Source organism: Ovis canadensis, chromosome 19 (genome assembly GCF_042477335.2).
Source record: "Ovis canadensis isolate MfBH-ARS-UI-01 breed Bighorn chromosome 19, ARS-UI_OviCan_v2, whole genome shotgun sequence".
NCBI lineage: Eukaryota > Metazoa > Chordata > Mammalia > Artiodactyla > Bovidae > Ovis > Ovis canadensis.
In genome coordinates this window covers 59786694-59803483 of record NC_091263.1, presented here as the reverse complement: position 1 = coordinate 59803483, position 16790 = coordinate 59786694, and the positions used below count along the sequence as shown (strand labels likewise).

At 40.5% G+C, this 16790-nt stretch overlaps 1 protein-coding gene across 1 annotated transcript in view; it reads right to left on the bottom strand.

The window, feature by feature from the left end:
- The window catches only part of ERC2 (ELKS/RAB6-interacting/CAST family member 2), a 1004571-nt gene that overhangs the window by 452431 nt on the left and 535350 nt on the right, over positions 1-16790 (bottom strand). Inside the window, exon 12 of the mRNA XM_069561579.1 lies at positions 4812-4947. Within this exon, the coding sequence (XP_069417680.1) occupies positions 4812-4947 (136 nt within the window). The remainder of the gene's footprint in view (positions 1-4811; positions 4948-16790) is intronic.

Here is a 16790-nt window from a genome sequence, read left to right as displayed (position 1 = left end):
CCAAAAAATAAAGTCTGACATTCTTTCCACTGTTTCCCTGTCTATTTGCCATGGAGTGATGGGACTGGATGCCATGATCTTAGTTTTCTGAATGTTGAGCTTTAAGCCAACTTTTTCACTCTCCTCTTTCACTTTCATCAAGAGGCTTTTTAGTTCCTCTCCACTTTCTGCCATAAGGGTGGTGTCATCTGCATATCTGAGGTGATTGATATTTCTCCCAGCAATCTTGATTCCAGCTTGTGCTTCTTCCAGCCCAGCGTTTCTCATGATGTACTCTGCATAGAAGTTAAATAAGCAGGGTGACAATATCCAGCCTTGATGTACTCCTTTCCCCATCTGAAACAAGTCTGTTGTTCCATGTCCAGTTCTAACTGTTGCTTCCTGACCTGCATATAGGTTTCTCAAGAGGCAGGTCAGGTGCTCTGGTATTCCCATCTCTCTTAGAATTTTCCACAGTTTATTTCGATCCACACAGTCAAAGACTTTGGCATGGTCAATAAAGCAGAAATAGATGTTTTTCTGGAACTCTCTTGCTTTTTCGATGATCCAGCAAATGTTGGCAATTTGATCTCTGGTTCCTCTGCCTTTTCTAAAACCAGCTTGAACATCTGGAAGTTCATGGTTCATGCACTGCCGAAGCCTGGCTTGGAGAATTTTGAGCGTGACTTTACTAGCATGTGAGATGAGTGCAATTATGCGGTAATTTGAGCATTCTTTGGCATTGCCTTTCTTTGGGACTGGAATGAAAACTGACCTTTTCCAGTCCTGTGGCCACTGCTGAAAACTCAGCAATTTTTGGCTTAAAACTCAGCAAAAATTTGCTGGCATATTGAGTGCAGCACTTTCACAGCATCATCTTCCAGGATTTGAAATAGGTCAACTGGAATTCCACCACCTCCACTAGCTTTGTTCGTAGTGATGCTTTTTAAGGCCCACTTGACTTCACATTCCAGGATGTCTGGTGTGAGTGATCACACCATCGTGATTATCTGGGTCATGAAGATCTTTTTTGTACAGTTCTTCCGTGTATTCTTGCCACCTCTTCTTAATATCTTCTGCTTCTGTTAGGGCCATACCATTTCTGTCCTTTATCGAGCCCATCTTTGCATGAAATGTTCCCTTGTTATCTCTAATTTTCTTGAAGAAATCTCTAGTCTTTCCCATTCTGTTCTTTTCCTCTATTTCTTTGCATTGATCACTGAGGAAGTCTTTCTTATCTCTCCTTGCTGTTCTCTGGAACTCTGCATTCAGATGCTTATATCTTTCCTTTTCTCCTTTGCTTTTTGCTTCTCTTCTGTTCACAGCTCTTTGTAAGACCTCCCCAGACAGCCATTTTGCCTTTTTGCATTTCTTTTCCATGAGGATGGTCTTGATCCCTGTCTCCTATACAATGTCACGAACCTCCCTCCATAGTTCATCAGGCACTCTGTCTATCAGATCTAGTCCCTTAATTCTATTTCTCACTTCCACTGTATAGTCAGAAGGAATTTGATTTAGGTCATACCTGAATGGTCTAGTGGTTTTCCCTACTTTCTTCGATTTAAGTTTGAATTTGGCAATAAGGTGTTCATGATCTGAGCCACAGTCAAGTTTAGTAGATGCCAAACTTAGATCTACCAACCAGTCAACCAACCAGCCATCGAAACCAGATCCCAATTGATTGAAACTTAAAGGGATTAGCAGGCTAACTTATAAACAGGAAGTACCTAAAACAACAGTAAAACTGAAAAATCAAGTGCCCTCAGAAAGAAAAGTTCTGTCTACAGAAGGCAGTAATTACTGCATCTGAGTACATCTGCTTCACAATCCAGGAAAGTGGGAGTTTCACTCTATATTAACCTTAACCAGAGACATTTTCATCAAAATTAATCGTGATTACTTTTTATTGCATTTCATATGCTCTCCTTTATTTGGGGTGGTCAGGAATGCAACTAAGCAATTCCAGACCATGCTATCTTTTATGAATATGCCTATGAGGTAGTTATCAAGGCCCCTTATGAAAATATTGCTATACAAAAGTTCATGGGCCAAAACAAGACATTAATTTCCATAACTAGACATGTCCTTAGAAAAGAAAAAAATTACTATATATAGAAAAAACAGAAACTTTGATGCTCAACACATATCATAGCAGAACTGCACAAATAACCACACATATAATACATATTCTAAAAAATGCTTCTTTTATCTTTTCCTATTTCATAACCTCTTATGGGAAAACTTGAATGAACTTTCTGACCAACCCAATATACAAACAGTCAATCACTAACACTTATTTTGAGCACAGTTTGTGCCAAGCACAGTTCTAAATTCTTTACATGCACTGACCCTTTAGTCCTCACAGTAACTCTGGGGTAGGTGCAATGATCATACCCATTTTACAGATGAAAAAACTGAGGCTTAGGGAAATAACCTGCTAAGAACATTCAGCTGGTGAATTCGGAAGCTTGATACTTAGGCATTCCAGCTCCAGAGTCAGCTAAGGAAGATAACAGCAACACTTAATCTCTGTGTCACCAGGACCAGCTGGTTCGTCATGTTTTGTGCTATGCAGCCTCTGTACATTCTCTGATAGCTCTCCTGCTTGGTGAGCCTGCCCTACTGCTCCATCCCTTCCATGTCAAACTAGCTCCAATCCCACCTGTTCCATGAAGTCTCTCTGCCACTCCAGTTTTTTTGTTTTTTTGTTTTTTGTTTTTTTTGTTGTTTTTCTTTCCTCTCTTAATTAGAACTCTCACTACTTGAAGACAGTCAGATCTGGATTTGTGTCCCAACTCTGCCACTTACTAGCTGAATAATTTGGGGCCTCCTCCTCCTTCTCATATATCAAATGGGATAACAGTTAACTACCCCATACTACGGTTATAATGGATCTCTGTGATTTTATCTGCCCAGCATTCCTTCTGAGCAGAACCCTCTTTTGTGTGAGGGATTACCTGTCCTCAGTCTCAGACCATGTGACTTGGGTGAGGTTAACCCTTTTTCTCTAGACTCCAGGTAACCATATAACTTGATCATGGCCTGGCCAGTTTATTCATTCTATCTGCCTTCGGATTTCTGCTAGAACTACTCAGAAAGAACCTTTCTCCTCCCCCTGGGGTGACTGCACTCGTAGAATGTAGGCTGAATGCTGGTAGCCATAGTTGGCATCACTGTGGAACAGCCTTCCTGAGAATCAAGGCAACCAAGAGCAGAGCACGCCTGTGAGTAGAATGAAGACAGATTCCTGATGCTATTGTTTCAGTACCTTCATGTTATAAGATCTGGGGTCTATTTCTGGAATTTTCAGTTTACTGAGCCAACAGAGTCCCTTTTGTCTTCTTAGTTCAACTTGTTGTGTTCCTATGACTTGGAAATAAGAGTCCCAACAAACCCAGCTGACAGAACCAAAGACAGCACAATACACAGCATACTGAAAAGTTAATAAATGGGATCCACTACTTCTGCTGTTTCTCTCCATTTGTTTCTTCAAGGCAGGAAGACTTGAAGTCTCCATGTCTACCACTTACTAGGATGCTACTTCATACCTTTTCCGAGACTCTACTATTACCATATATAAAATCACCAACATTACTCTAAGGCATGGATAAGAATACACATCTGACAAGGCAATACAGTTCTGCAAATTTTAGTTATTATCTCAATTTGTAGGTTCTAATATAACATCTCATATGATTCATAGGAGAACTAACACCCAAAACCCCGAGACTGATTTCTCAAAAACATTGAGGAAGCCATGGATTAAAATAAACTACTAGTCCATCCAAAGATGATCCCATGAGGGAACAAAGGACTTGATGCTACTATCATGATGCCCAAATCAGGCATCAATGTAAAGGGGTTTGATTGACATCATCAGGGCACCTCCAGAATACAGAGAAAAAAGAAACTAATATTGACTATGTAACCACCTTGTGACATGTTCTATGCAAGACATTTCCTTGTATTTCCTACTCTGGAATAATTACTTATTTCTCTTTCGGTCAATTAAAAAAGAGAATTATGAGTACATACTGAAATTATCTAACTTCTTCTATCTCCAAGGAGGAAACCTAATATATAACTAGAGAAAGACACTAATTAATAAGCAGAATTTAACATGAACTCCAGCCAACTCGAACTTGAACTGCTCTGTTTAAAGGCACACTGGAATAAATAAAGGAACTTCAAAGCAAATGCCCTGTTTTAGCTTGAATGTTTTATTGAGCACATGGGAAGAGCTCTTTCGCCAAAAACAGGGATGGCTAATGAGGAAAAATTGGTGTTTTCAGTCGGCCAGTTGGTTTCTGAGATAGGGCCATCCATTCAGAGATAACTATATTCCACAGAAAAGACAGAATAATGATCAGAGCCTTGGAGTTTTGAACCAAAACAAAACCAGTTCTGTAAAATGTCTGAAATCAGTTTGATGCATCCTCTTCCAAATACCTTCGGTGATAACACCCATACATTTCACTCCTGACACCAAAACAAGTTCAATACAATTCTAAAAGGAAGATATTTCTGTTTCAAGCTTCTTGCCAGCTCTATAACTACAGCCCTTACCTTTTAAGGTGAGGCACAGGAACCAAGAGACTGTGTGCAGATTGAGCAAGTTCCACCATAACCTGCCTTTCTTGGGCACTATTTTGAAAATTATGCTCCGTACTCAGAAAGACCTACTGGGTTCCCTGGGAGTAGACGGTTAGTGCAGGACTTAGAGCAAAGTTACGTCCACCATTTCCATGCCTGCTTTCCCACAGCAAAGAGTATATTTTGGAGGGAGTTGATCTCCAATTATTTAAGGGTTAAGAGGAGAAGGCTGGACTCACCTGCAAATGCTGAGAGTTGTCAGCCATGCTATCCTCTCGCCTGCGGACTTCTTCCAGTAACTGGGCGTTCTTCTTTTTTTCCAACTGTTGATTGTGCTTCAGGTTAGCCACCTTCTTGTTCTGATCCTTCATATGCCTGAGAAAAGTCAGCACAGCTTGGTTAAATTCAGCCATTGGAAGATAACGTGTTATCGTAATAGAAGTACCCAGTATAGAATATTTTGATATGTGTTCAGGAAAATTCAGGACTTCAAAACATTCCATTCATTCAACCACAAATATGTCTGAAGCACCCACTTAACACCAGGTGCCAGAATGGCAGTGAGGCTGCTGTGGTGAACGGGACAGGTATAGTCTTCACCCTCCTCATGGAGTAGAAGTCCAGTGGGGAGAGACAGACAAGTACCAAGAACACACAACTTCAGTTTCCATATGTTGAAGGAAATAAATAGCATGCTGTAAGAGATGATGATGTGATTATATGTGGACAAGCGGTACGGTGGGGGAAGGACTGCAGTCACTGTGGTCAGGGAAACCTCCTAAGGAAACAAGACTATGGGTGAGACTCAAAGGAGCCAACCCAGGAGACACTAGTGGAGGAGCCCCTTAGGTAGAGAGAACAGCAGGTGTTATTCCCAAGGCAGGAAAGAACCCAGTTACTTCTATCAACTGGAAGGCTATAGCGAAGCTAGTCTAGGCAAGACGGAGGGACAGGGAGTAGGAAGGTCCAGGGTTGGGGAAGAAGTAAGATAGGAAATGGAGTTGCAAAGGTAGGCGGGACTCAGGCCACACAGAGGGCCCTGTGGTCTGTGATGAGGGCATTTACCTTCTTCTAAGTGGTTGCTGTTCTAATTACTATTATTCTTTTGGATCATGTTCCTATTTTGAAATCATAATCTATTACTTTGATTTTAAAATAATAATTACAAGGCTCCAATCAAATACACTGTCATCACTTAGCTCAAGCAGAGTAACACTTTGGCTAATCACCGTGTTAAATAAAGCCTGAGTGGTTGGAATAAAGGTTCTTAATGAATCTGTAGGATTTCAAAGTGAAAATCATAAAGCGATCAAGTGAATAAAAGACTAAGGATAGAAGACAGTTTTCTTAAAAAAAAAAAAAAAAGGTGTGTATGTTGGAGGGAGTTACAGACTTCATGTGGACTATTTCACCAGCAGCATTTAGCAAAACATTCCACAGATTAAGGCAACCATGTCGACAGCAGCTCCCATAAATCTAATCCAACGCGTGAGGAGACAGGAGGGCAGTACAGAGCGCTCAGGAGCAGTGATTCCAAAAGAGGAAAGCCCTGGAGCAGAGTCACTTGGGGGTCCCCGGTAATCCTTCTGTGACCTCTCCCCAGCACTGCTAGGTCAGCCACTGTTACTGAGCCCTGACTTCCAACAGAAGGGTATTGAGAACCACTGCTCTTGCAAACTTATGGATGAGATGAGAATTAGATGATAAACAGCAAACATGTCCAGATGAAACAATAACCAGGTGGTAGCCCCGCTCAACAAAAACCCCTTATTTCTAGTCCTTATGAAATTATATACTTCCCTACACCCTCCAATGCCAAGAAAATGAAGTTCAAGAGAATTGTTTATTAAGCTGAGAAATCTATTAGAAATCTTGCTAATAAAAATATTCTGAACACTTTGGCTCTTTACAAATATTTACAGAACCAACTGAAGCAGTGATTTAAATACTCCTGGTGGCACGTATTAAGGGGATAAAAGGTGAGGTGGAATAATCATCCTCTTACTCATTATTTGGACTGGATAACCACTGTCTGATATTTCTCATTTTTAGTGAATATAGTATTACATACCTATGAAGCTATGAACTAAGTGTCCACACTAATCTACTTTTAGAAGACTGTCTTTTGGTTACTATGTAGGTGTTAAGAACGACCTCTTGCTTCCTAATTGAACAAGAATATAGAGGTTTCAAAGTTCACACTAAGCCAGGGGAAGCACATTTTCTTGTTGCATAGGAAGTAAGATCAGTAACAGAATGCGATGGAGAGGTCCATAACACTAGTGAGACTGTTCAATTAGAGAACATCTTTATAACCAAATCCTTTTTTATTACTTTAAAATCCACACTTATATAGAATTAATTGCTAAATATTTCCCCTGCAAGTACCACGGTTAAATACAATAGATTATTATTACAAACATCATTGGCACTGTTAAAAAAACTCCCACATAGTTCTTGAAGCAGTTTGAACATATTAGACCTTATCTCCTGGGATGCTGCAGTGGTTTTTTCAATCCAAAAAGAAAAAAAGCATTCAAAACCCACACATCTCTGAAAGCTTTCCTAAATTAAGAATGAGTAGCTAGGAAAAAAGAGAAACTAAAGTTTGGACTCTGTGATGGAGGCCGATCATCAAATTCTCCAACCATTCCTTCAAAGACTGACTGACTTAGGACTCCAGTGATTAGTAACGTTGGGTTTTGAATGGCACTGCTTAGGATTTGGGCCTCATAGATCAGTGCAGAGTAAGGTGATAAAAATGACCATTCTGTCTCTGTACACATGAACATCAAGGGATACATATACAGTTTGCAAACTCCTTGACAGGAGTGCTATGGTTTTCAAATGTATTTCTACAGGTAGAAGTCTTTCATAGATTGAAATTTTCCTTGAAAGTTTAAAGTGGAAGGAAAAATTGCTCTGCCAGAAGTAGGATTGAGATAAGGAGTGGAGTGGGGTAGGAACAGCTGATCAGCACCTCATCTACTAGACACTCTCTTTTTCAGGTGCCCCTCAGGGACGCCGTAAGTTTGTGGAGCACAGGTCAGAAACAGCAATTTACAGGGTAGGAGGAGAGAGAGGGAGGCAGGTGGGTAAGTCATGAAATCAAAAAATTTGAGATCCCTTGAAGAAGAGTAAATGTACCCACAGAAGCTCACTGGACTTAATTATCATAGTGATTTTTACTACCAATAAATTTGACATTTCCAAGGATATAGATTTGTAAGAGACGTATCAGTCCTTTTACCATCTGCAAGAGTAAATTCACACTGCATAAATCAGGTTAAACTCAGTACAGATCTCAACTGTCTCTAAATTTAAGAAGGTAGAGTCCCTGAGGGTGCAGATGACAAAGCCCTCGGGCAATATTGCCTCAGAGGACAGTGTCAATGACACCCATTTTTCAAACTCCCACCCACTAGGCACCCTGGCATGCCAAGGCCCTGCCAGAAACTGACCTACTCTATGTTCTAGAAAAATATGTGGTTTTTTTGGAGTGAAATTTTTCTGCAAAGAAACCTCATTAAAATATATTCAAGACACAATGTTTCTTCAAAAAAGCAGTTATTGGATCCAGTGGTGAATAGAGGTTAGTGGGAGAGTCCAGTGATAGGAGCGCCAAAGAATGGATGCTTTTGAACTGTGGTGTTGGAGAAGACTCTTGAGAGTCCCTTGGACTGCAAGGAGATGCGACCAGTCCATTCTGAAGGAGATCAGCCCTGGGATTTCTTTGGAAGGAATGATGCTAAAGCTGAAACTCCAGTACTTTGGCTACCTCATGCGAAGAGTTGACTCATTGGAAAAGACTCTGATGCTGGGAGGGATTGGGGGCAGGAGGAGAAGGGGACGACAGAGGATGAGATGGCTGGATGGCATCACGGACTCGATGGACATGAGTCTGAGTGAACTCCGGGAGTTGGTGATGGACAGGGAGGCCTGGGAGGGCCCCCCAATTTATGGGGTCGCAAAGAGTTGGACATGACTGAACAACTGAACTGAACCAAACAGTGATAGGGTCAGTTTTCTGTGTTCACCTTAAATTGACCAGTTTCATAAAGCAAGTCACATCAATTTTCAAAATTAAAAAGTCAGCACTTTTAAAATTCCAACAGGTATCCAGATCAACAATGGCTACCATATACAGCATGCTTGGGGCTGGTGCATGGGGATGACCCACAGAGATGTTATGGGGAGGGAGATGGGAGGGGGGTTCATGTTTGGGAACACATGTAAGAATTAAATATTTTAAAATTAAAAAAAAAAAGAATAAAAGTAACTTAACCCACATTAAAAAAAAAAAAAAAAAAAACTCCTCTGGCGTTTGTTAGCTATAGTACTTCTTTAGGGCTTACTGAATGCCTAGTAGTGGAAGTTATCTTTGTATAAGTTTACGTGTTAAATCCAGTCTGCACTGTAAATTCCTACAAGGCAGAATAACTTTACGTATAGTAAACTTTAGTAAATACTTAAAAAAACAAAAGAAAGAATGTCTGACATTTCTCCAAAGATAGCATATAGATGGCCAACAGGCATAAGAGAAGATGTTAAAAATGCAAGAGAAGATGTTAAAAATGCAAATGGTCATCATGAACATGTCTACAAATAGCAAAGGCTGGAGAGTGTGTGGTGAAAAGGGGATCCTCTTACTCTGATAGCTGGAATGGAAATTGGTACAGTCGCTATGGAAAACATTATGAAGGTTCCTCAGAAAACTAAAATCAGAGTTGCTATATGATCCTCCAATCTCACTCCTGGGCATATATCCAGAGAAAACTATAATTTGAAAAGACACACGCACCCTAAAGTTCACTGCCCATTTACAATAGCCAAGACCTGGAAGCAACCTAAAAATCTAAAAGCCTATACGTACACACACACACCACACACAGGTACACAAACGCATACACAACAGAATGCTGCTGCTGCTGCTGCTGCTGAGTTGCTTCAGTCGTGTCTGACTCTGTGCGACCCTATAGACGGCAGCCCACCAGGCTCCCTCATCCTTGGGATTCTCCAGGCAAGAACACTGGAGTGGGTTGCCATTTCCTTCTCCAAAGCATGAAAGTGAAAAGTGAAAGTGAAGTTGCTCAGTCGTGTCCAACTCTCAGCGATCGCATGGACTGCAGCCCACCAGGCTCCTCCATCCATGGGATTTTCCAGGCAAGAGTACTGGAGTGGGGTGCCATTGCCTTCTCCGCAACAGACTACTACTCAGCCATAAACAAAAATAGAATAATGTCATCTGCATCAACAGGGGTGAACCTAGAGATTATCATACTAAGTATAGTCAGTCAGATAGAGAAAGACATTTGTTATACCCTATGCTGCTGCTGCTGCTGCTAAGTCGCTTCAGTCGTATCTGACTCTGTGCAACCCCATAGATGGCAGCCCACCAGGCTCCCTCATCCTTGGGATTCTCCAGGCAAGAACACTGGAGTGGGTTGCCATTTCCTTCTCCAACGCATGAAAGTAAAAAGAGAAAGTGAAGTCACTCAGTCCTTAGTGACCCCATAGACTGTAGCCTACCAGGCTCCTCCGTCCATGGGATTTACCAGGCAAGAGTACTGGAGTGGGTTGCCATTGCCTTCTCCGTTATACCCTATAATATCACTTAAATGTGGAATCTGAAATATGACACAAAGGAACTTATCTATCAAACAAAAACAGACTCGCAGACATAAAGAACAGACTTATGGTTGCCACAAGGAAGGTGGGGAGGGGTGGACTGGGAGTTTGGGATTAGCAGATGGTAACTATTATATAGAGAATTGATAAACAACAAGGTCCTTTTACATAGCACAGGGAAATATACTCAATAGCCCATGATAAACCATAATGGAAAAGAAAACATAAAAGGAATATATATATATATATGTGTGTGTGTGTGTCTGTGTATATAACTGAATAACCTTGCTATACAGCAGAAATTAATATAACATTGTGAACTAACTCTATCTTAAATAAAATACATTTTTTAAAAAGGAATGAAAGTCAGAGAGGACAGAATCCTGCTATTCTCACTAAAATAGTCCATCCAATTAAAATAAAAGTATTCTCTAACTTGCTGTTGAGAGAGCATCATACTTTCAAAAATACTCATTTGACTGAATGAATGCTTGCATTGATATCATTGTCACTTCTCTATGTTAATATATATTTAATTGATACAGTAATAATGTTTGAATTTAGAAACCATGTGAAATACTTTCAAAAACCTTACATCTTCTCTGACACTCAAAGTAAATACTACTTTCACCAGGTGTGAGATCTCTTTCATTTATTTAAACTTTTAGGATTTTAAGTTCTCCTCCCTTTAATACCATATTTTTCCCACTTATCAGACTATCAGGGCTTAGCATCTCTCTTCTTTTTCATTCTTCCCAAAGGAAAGGCAACTGTTCTCTATTATGACATAGCCCAGAATATAGGGCAGGAGATGCATATGTTTCTCTAAGAGCATGTGTATTTTTGCATATAAACTAAAAGAAAGCTTCCTTCTTTTAAAATCTCCACAGAAACAACGTCTGTCATTTTTTAATCCACTTGCTCTCAAAATCTTTAAATTGATAACATTCATTGTTGGAGAGGATTCAGGAATCCAGCTCTGTCATATGTCACAAGTTCATTTAAAAAGCATTTTTAGAAACCAGTTTGTAAGTATCCACTGAAGTGTACATGCCTTTTGCCCCAGCAAACCCATTTCTAGGCAAGTGTCCTTCAGAAATGCTTGCATGTGTACACAGATATATGGGTACAACAATTTTCATAGTTTTGTAAACATGAAAATTTGATAAATGCCTAACTGTCCATCAGATGCTTTTGAACTATGTGGTGATGGAGAAGACTCTTGAGAGTCCCTTGCACTGCAAGGAGATCCAACCAGTCAATCCGAGAGGAAATCAATCCTGAACATTCATTGGAAGGACTGATGCTGAAGCTGAAACTCCAATACTTTGGCCACCTGATGTGAAGAACTGATTCGTTGGAAAAGACCCTGATGCTGGGAAAGACTGAAGGCATGAGGAGAAGGGGACGACAGAGTATGAGATGGTTGGATGGTATCATCGACTCAAGGGACATGAGTTTGGGTGAACTCCAGGAGTTGGTGATGGACAGGGAGGCCTGGCGTGCTACAGTCCATGGGGTTGTAAAAGAATCGGACACAACTGAGCGACTGAACTGAACTGTCCATCAGAAGGAAACTAGCTGAAGAAATCAAGTACATCCTTGTTATAGAATCCCAAGCTAGCTAAAGACATTCAGGCAAAACTGAAGTATGGATGTTGAAAAAATTTTCAAGACATATTGTTAACCAAAAACAGAAAGCAGTTTGCAGAATAATACATATAGTCTGATCCTACTTATGTTAAAATATAAAAGCCTATTGGGATGTATACAGGCACTCATATGGAAATGGCCTGTATATATACTCCTGGAAACTCCACCCCAGTCTGTAAACAACAGTTATCACTGAAGAAGTTACTGAGATTGAAGAAGCGGGAGCTCTCACATCCTACTGTATTTGTGTGTATGTGTTTAAGTGAGGTATAAATACAGACAAGGACAGGTACAGATACTAAGTGCACAAGTCAATGATTTTTGACCAGAACCTTGCCATCCCCTAGCCTCATGTTCCTTCCCTCCCTCTGTGACAAAGTAATCTCTACTCTGACTTCTATCTACATGTATTTGTTTTGTCTATTGTTGAACTTCAAAGAATCATATGGTATATGCTCTTTTGTGTCTGACTTCTCTGACTCAGTGTAGGATTTTTGATATCACTCAAAATGTTGTATGTAAGTTCCATTTTATTGCTGAATACTATTCCATTACTATGAATATACCACAGTTTATTTAGCTATTCCTTTGTTAAGTGGGCATTTGGGTTGTTTCTGATTTTTTTTTTAAAGAATACGATTGCAATGAACGTTACTATACAAGCTCCCCCGCCCCCCACCCACCCACCGTGGACATATATTTTCCTCTCTTGGATAAGTAACTAGACGCAGGTTTAACTTGAAGTGTAAAATGGTACAATCACAATGGAAGATACTTTCTGAGTCAAATGAATCTTCCAGGAGCAGCTGCAGTGCAAGGACTACTACTATAAACTCTGGAGCCAGACTGCCTGGGTTTCCATTGGAAGTCTAGTAATTTATAGCTGTGTGGCCATAGGCAAATTTCTTAACCTCTCTGTACTTCACACATGAAATGGGAATAACTGTGTGTAACTCAGAGTTGTTGTGAAGAGTTGATGAATTTGCATAGGCAAAATGCTTAGACAGACTACAGGATGTTCCCTCTTTCTCACACTTAGTTTACAATATGAATGTAATGATGTCCTGTGCAATATTGTGAACACATATTTAGTGTCTTGCTCCCCTCACCAGAATAGCAGGGATTCCAAATACTTCAGACAATGGACTTTGGAATGCATTATTACGCCTCTTTTGTCATACATTTAGCATCTACTTGTGATTTCCTTAATAATAAGATAAGTTACATTCCTGAAACCTTACCCTAATAGAAGTGTCGCAGGAAGGTCACGACAAGCCTGGGTAAGTGAGCTGGGGTCCTGAAGTGACTGCACAAGTAGATGGGCCACACACACACACAATGGAAGCTGACGATGAGTACTGCATGCTGAATTTCCCATAATAAAAGTTTTTACTTTTAACCACTGAGATGATCTCATTTTTTAAAAAAGCCTGTAAATACCATTCAGTACTTCAGCATAGTTATAAATTTTAGAAAGCTGTCGGAAATATTCTAAAGATATTTTTAGAGCATGCACAAATGTGCTGAATATCATGAGCATGATATTCCTTCCTTAAAAAAAAAAAAAAAAAAAGTATCTGGCCAGCTCTGGCTACTTGAATCTTACTCTCCTACTCTCCTCCCAACAGAAGGCAACAAGTAGGATCAAGGTTTTAGGACTTAGTTCCAGAATGAGCCAGACGTCTTGAACTTTGCATTCTGCAGCCTCTACTCAAGAGCAGCCTACCAGTTGGGCCAGGAGCATCGATGACTGCCTAGGTCCTTACCAAAACCCTCCAGCAGGATGCCCACTATCTTCTCATGCTCCCTCCTTGGCTTCCCTCCTCAGTAGACTCCCCCTCCCCTCCTTACCTGCAGTCCTTTCTCCCTTCATTCCCTGGCGGTGAATACCCTCCCATCTCGCTCTTCTCTGTTCCTGCCTCTCCTGTGGTATCTGGGGTTGCATGAGGACCCAGAGATAAGGACACCTCAGTTAAAGCACATGATGCCAACATAACTTAGACTGACATAATTTATCATGTACTAGGACAGTCAGGTATACCATGAACCTGATAATATTGCTAAAGAAAGAAGGGTTAAAGGCAAGGGGGTGTTCAGATTTGAAAACTTGAGAAGTGGAGCTTCCCAGAGACAATGAGAGTCCTAACTTTTCACCTTAGAGTATCAGACTCCACCAGCAAAATTCTCCTTGGAGGAGAAGATTCTGTATGTCTATTCCTCATTCAGTCTGAAGAAATGAGTGAATCATGTGAGACAAGCAGGTCAAGAAACAAGATAGTAAGATGCCCAAGACCAGTGACTTAGCTGCCAGATTGGTTGTACTCTCATGACAGAGGCGACACTTACAAAGTGTGTGACTCTGGGCAGATTATCTCATGGGGGGTGAGAGGCATTAAATGATTTCATAAGCCTAGTGTTCCTACAACAGTCCCTTGAACATAGTGGATAATTTATAAATGCTAGCCTGAACCCTCTGACCCAAATAACACTCTTCTAAAGTGTGTATCTATTTCCCTCACCTCATTTGCCAACAAGGGCCAAGAAAACCTAGAGAAGAGGTTACAGAGCAGAAAATGGTCACAATTAGCAGAGAAGGGTTTGTTTTTCTATAGATATTTCATGTAGGAGAGGTTTCAAAGGGATGACCTCTTTCAACTGTTCTGCTTTATTCTAGCCCTGCAGAATCTCCTCACCCCAAGTATCAAAGGAGCACTGCCTTAAGTATGAATGGAGCCCAGTGACTGACAGCCTAAGCTCAAGACAAGAGATGATGGGGGCCTGTTAGAGAAGACCCCAGGGGTAGAGAGCAGAGAGAGGCAACCCTCTCTGATACCTCCTCACCCTCCTCTAGATGTACTCGGTAGGACTGTCATCAGAGGAAACTCAAACAGAAAAGGCAAGGCCTTTTTTTCACCTGCTTCAGAAGTCAATGTTCAATCCATGGGCATCTATTAATAAGGCACTCTTCCATCAAGCAGACTATACAATACCATTCTAAGAGTCATATGATTACCTAAGAAGCTTGGCTCTTTCTATTCGCTCTTACTACTAAATAAATTTCTTATCACTTGGTCTCCCAGGTAGGTATGGTGACCCAGAGGGCATGGGCTGGTCGTGCAGGTCTGAGAATAAGAATTCTTCTACAAAGAATTCAGTCTCATATGATGAATATCAGTTTATTGTCAATGAAATGAAACTCAGATAAAGTAAAAAGAAATAAAATAAAACTGGACCAATGAATGTAACAGGGCTGGTAAAAACACAGTAACAACCTAGAGTTCTCATACGTATAGTCATTCTTGAAATTAAACTGAAAGTCTAAAAGGTTGAGTCCAAAAGAAATTAGCCTTGTTTCTCTTTCTTAATTTATATTCAATAGATACTTAAAAAAAAATCTACACAGTTCACAGCAGGCTGATGGCTCATTCTCATTTATGCTGCTTAGAAAAGCTTTCTAAAGACTAAAAATAGGGATCAGCAAACTTTTTTTCCATAAAAGGCTATATATAGTCAATAACTTATGCTTTTGGAGCTATGCAACCTTTGTAAACAGTATTCAACTGTGTCTCAATTTTGTCATTGTAGAATGAAATCAGTCACAGATAACATGTACCCAAATGGGTGTGACTGTACATGAATAAAACTTTATTTATAAGAACAGGCGGCAGGGCTGAATTTGGCCCATGAGCCACAAGTTGCTGAAGCCAGGTAATGACAATCACAGCAGCAAATGCTCACATCCCATGATGCGCTCTAGGCACTTCACATACACTAGCTCACTTAATCCTCACAACCCTATTAATCAAAAGTCTTTTGATTATTCTTACAGCTGAAAGTTACAGAATAATTGAGCAGCAGAGGCAGAATTCTGAATCATTCTGGCCCAGAGGCTACCCCCAGCCCCTTAAGATCTGTGCTGTGCCAACCAACTGTGGAGAATGTCACAGAACTCCTTCACACCACTGTCTCACTTTCTGTTCTCTCAAGCAGCCCCAGAAAGCTCTAGGGAGGAGAAACAGACATGCTCAGGATATATTCTCTGTTCCATAGTTCAGCTACTTTACGGCACACCACTCCAAACTTCACAGGATGCTGAGAAGCAACTTGGTTGACTGTTAGAGAACTAGATACGTATGAGGTAATTACCCAAGAATATTAGCTTTCAGCCAGGGGAGCTCTGGAATGGAAGGTGGGAGCTTAACAGCTTTAGACTTCATGGGGGCAGTGATAGTTACTGAAATAAAGACCCAGCTAGGAAGCTGAGCACAAAACCAACAAGGACACCATGCAATTTCCCGTTAATTTCCGGTCTCTGGACCCGTTAACCTCAATGTGACCATTTTTGAACAAATGATTAGCTTTTATGCATGAGTCTACCTCCACAAGTAGAAATATTTAGTGTATTTCATATTCTGGGACTTCACTGCCTCATAACGAGCTTGGCCCTTCCTCCCATACAAACAGACTTAAATTGAGATTAAGAGTTGGGAGATGATAAAATAAGCGACGATGAAAGTAGAAGCTCAACAAAAATGGAAAGTAAGAGAAACACAAAGGACCAAGGACAACTGCAGATAACAGGTAACAGACCACAGGACAGAACTTCTGGGACCACGGGTGCAAAACCAAGAAAAGACCCAGACCTAAGATTAAAACTCCTGCCTTGTTCCCTCCAATTTTCTCCTTGCACATCATTTAGTTCTTTCCAAATTAAAAAAAAAAAAAAAAGGAATCTGAACACTTTAAAAACAAAACGTTTGTATAATTGCCACAATTCCACAGAGCATTGTTTTTTATAAAAGCCTCCAACTCCACCATTAGACATAGGAACATTAGGGCCAATTTGGTAGGGTGTCAGTTGTATTTACAGTTTGGGGTAATATAAAAACATATGGAAACTGTGAAAATTGACCCCCAGGGGGCTAATGTCTGAGGAA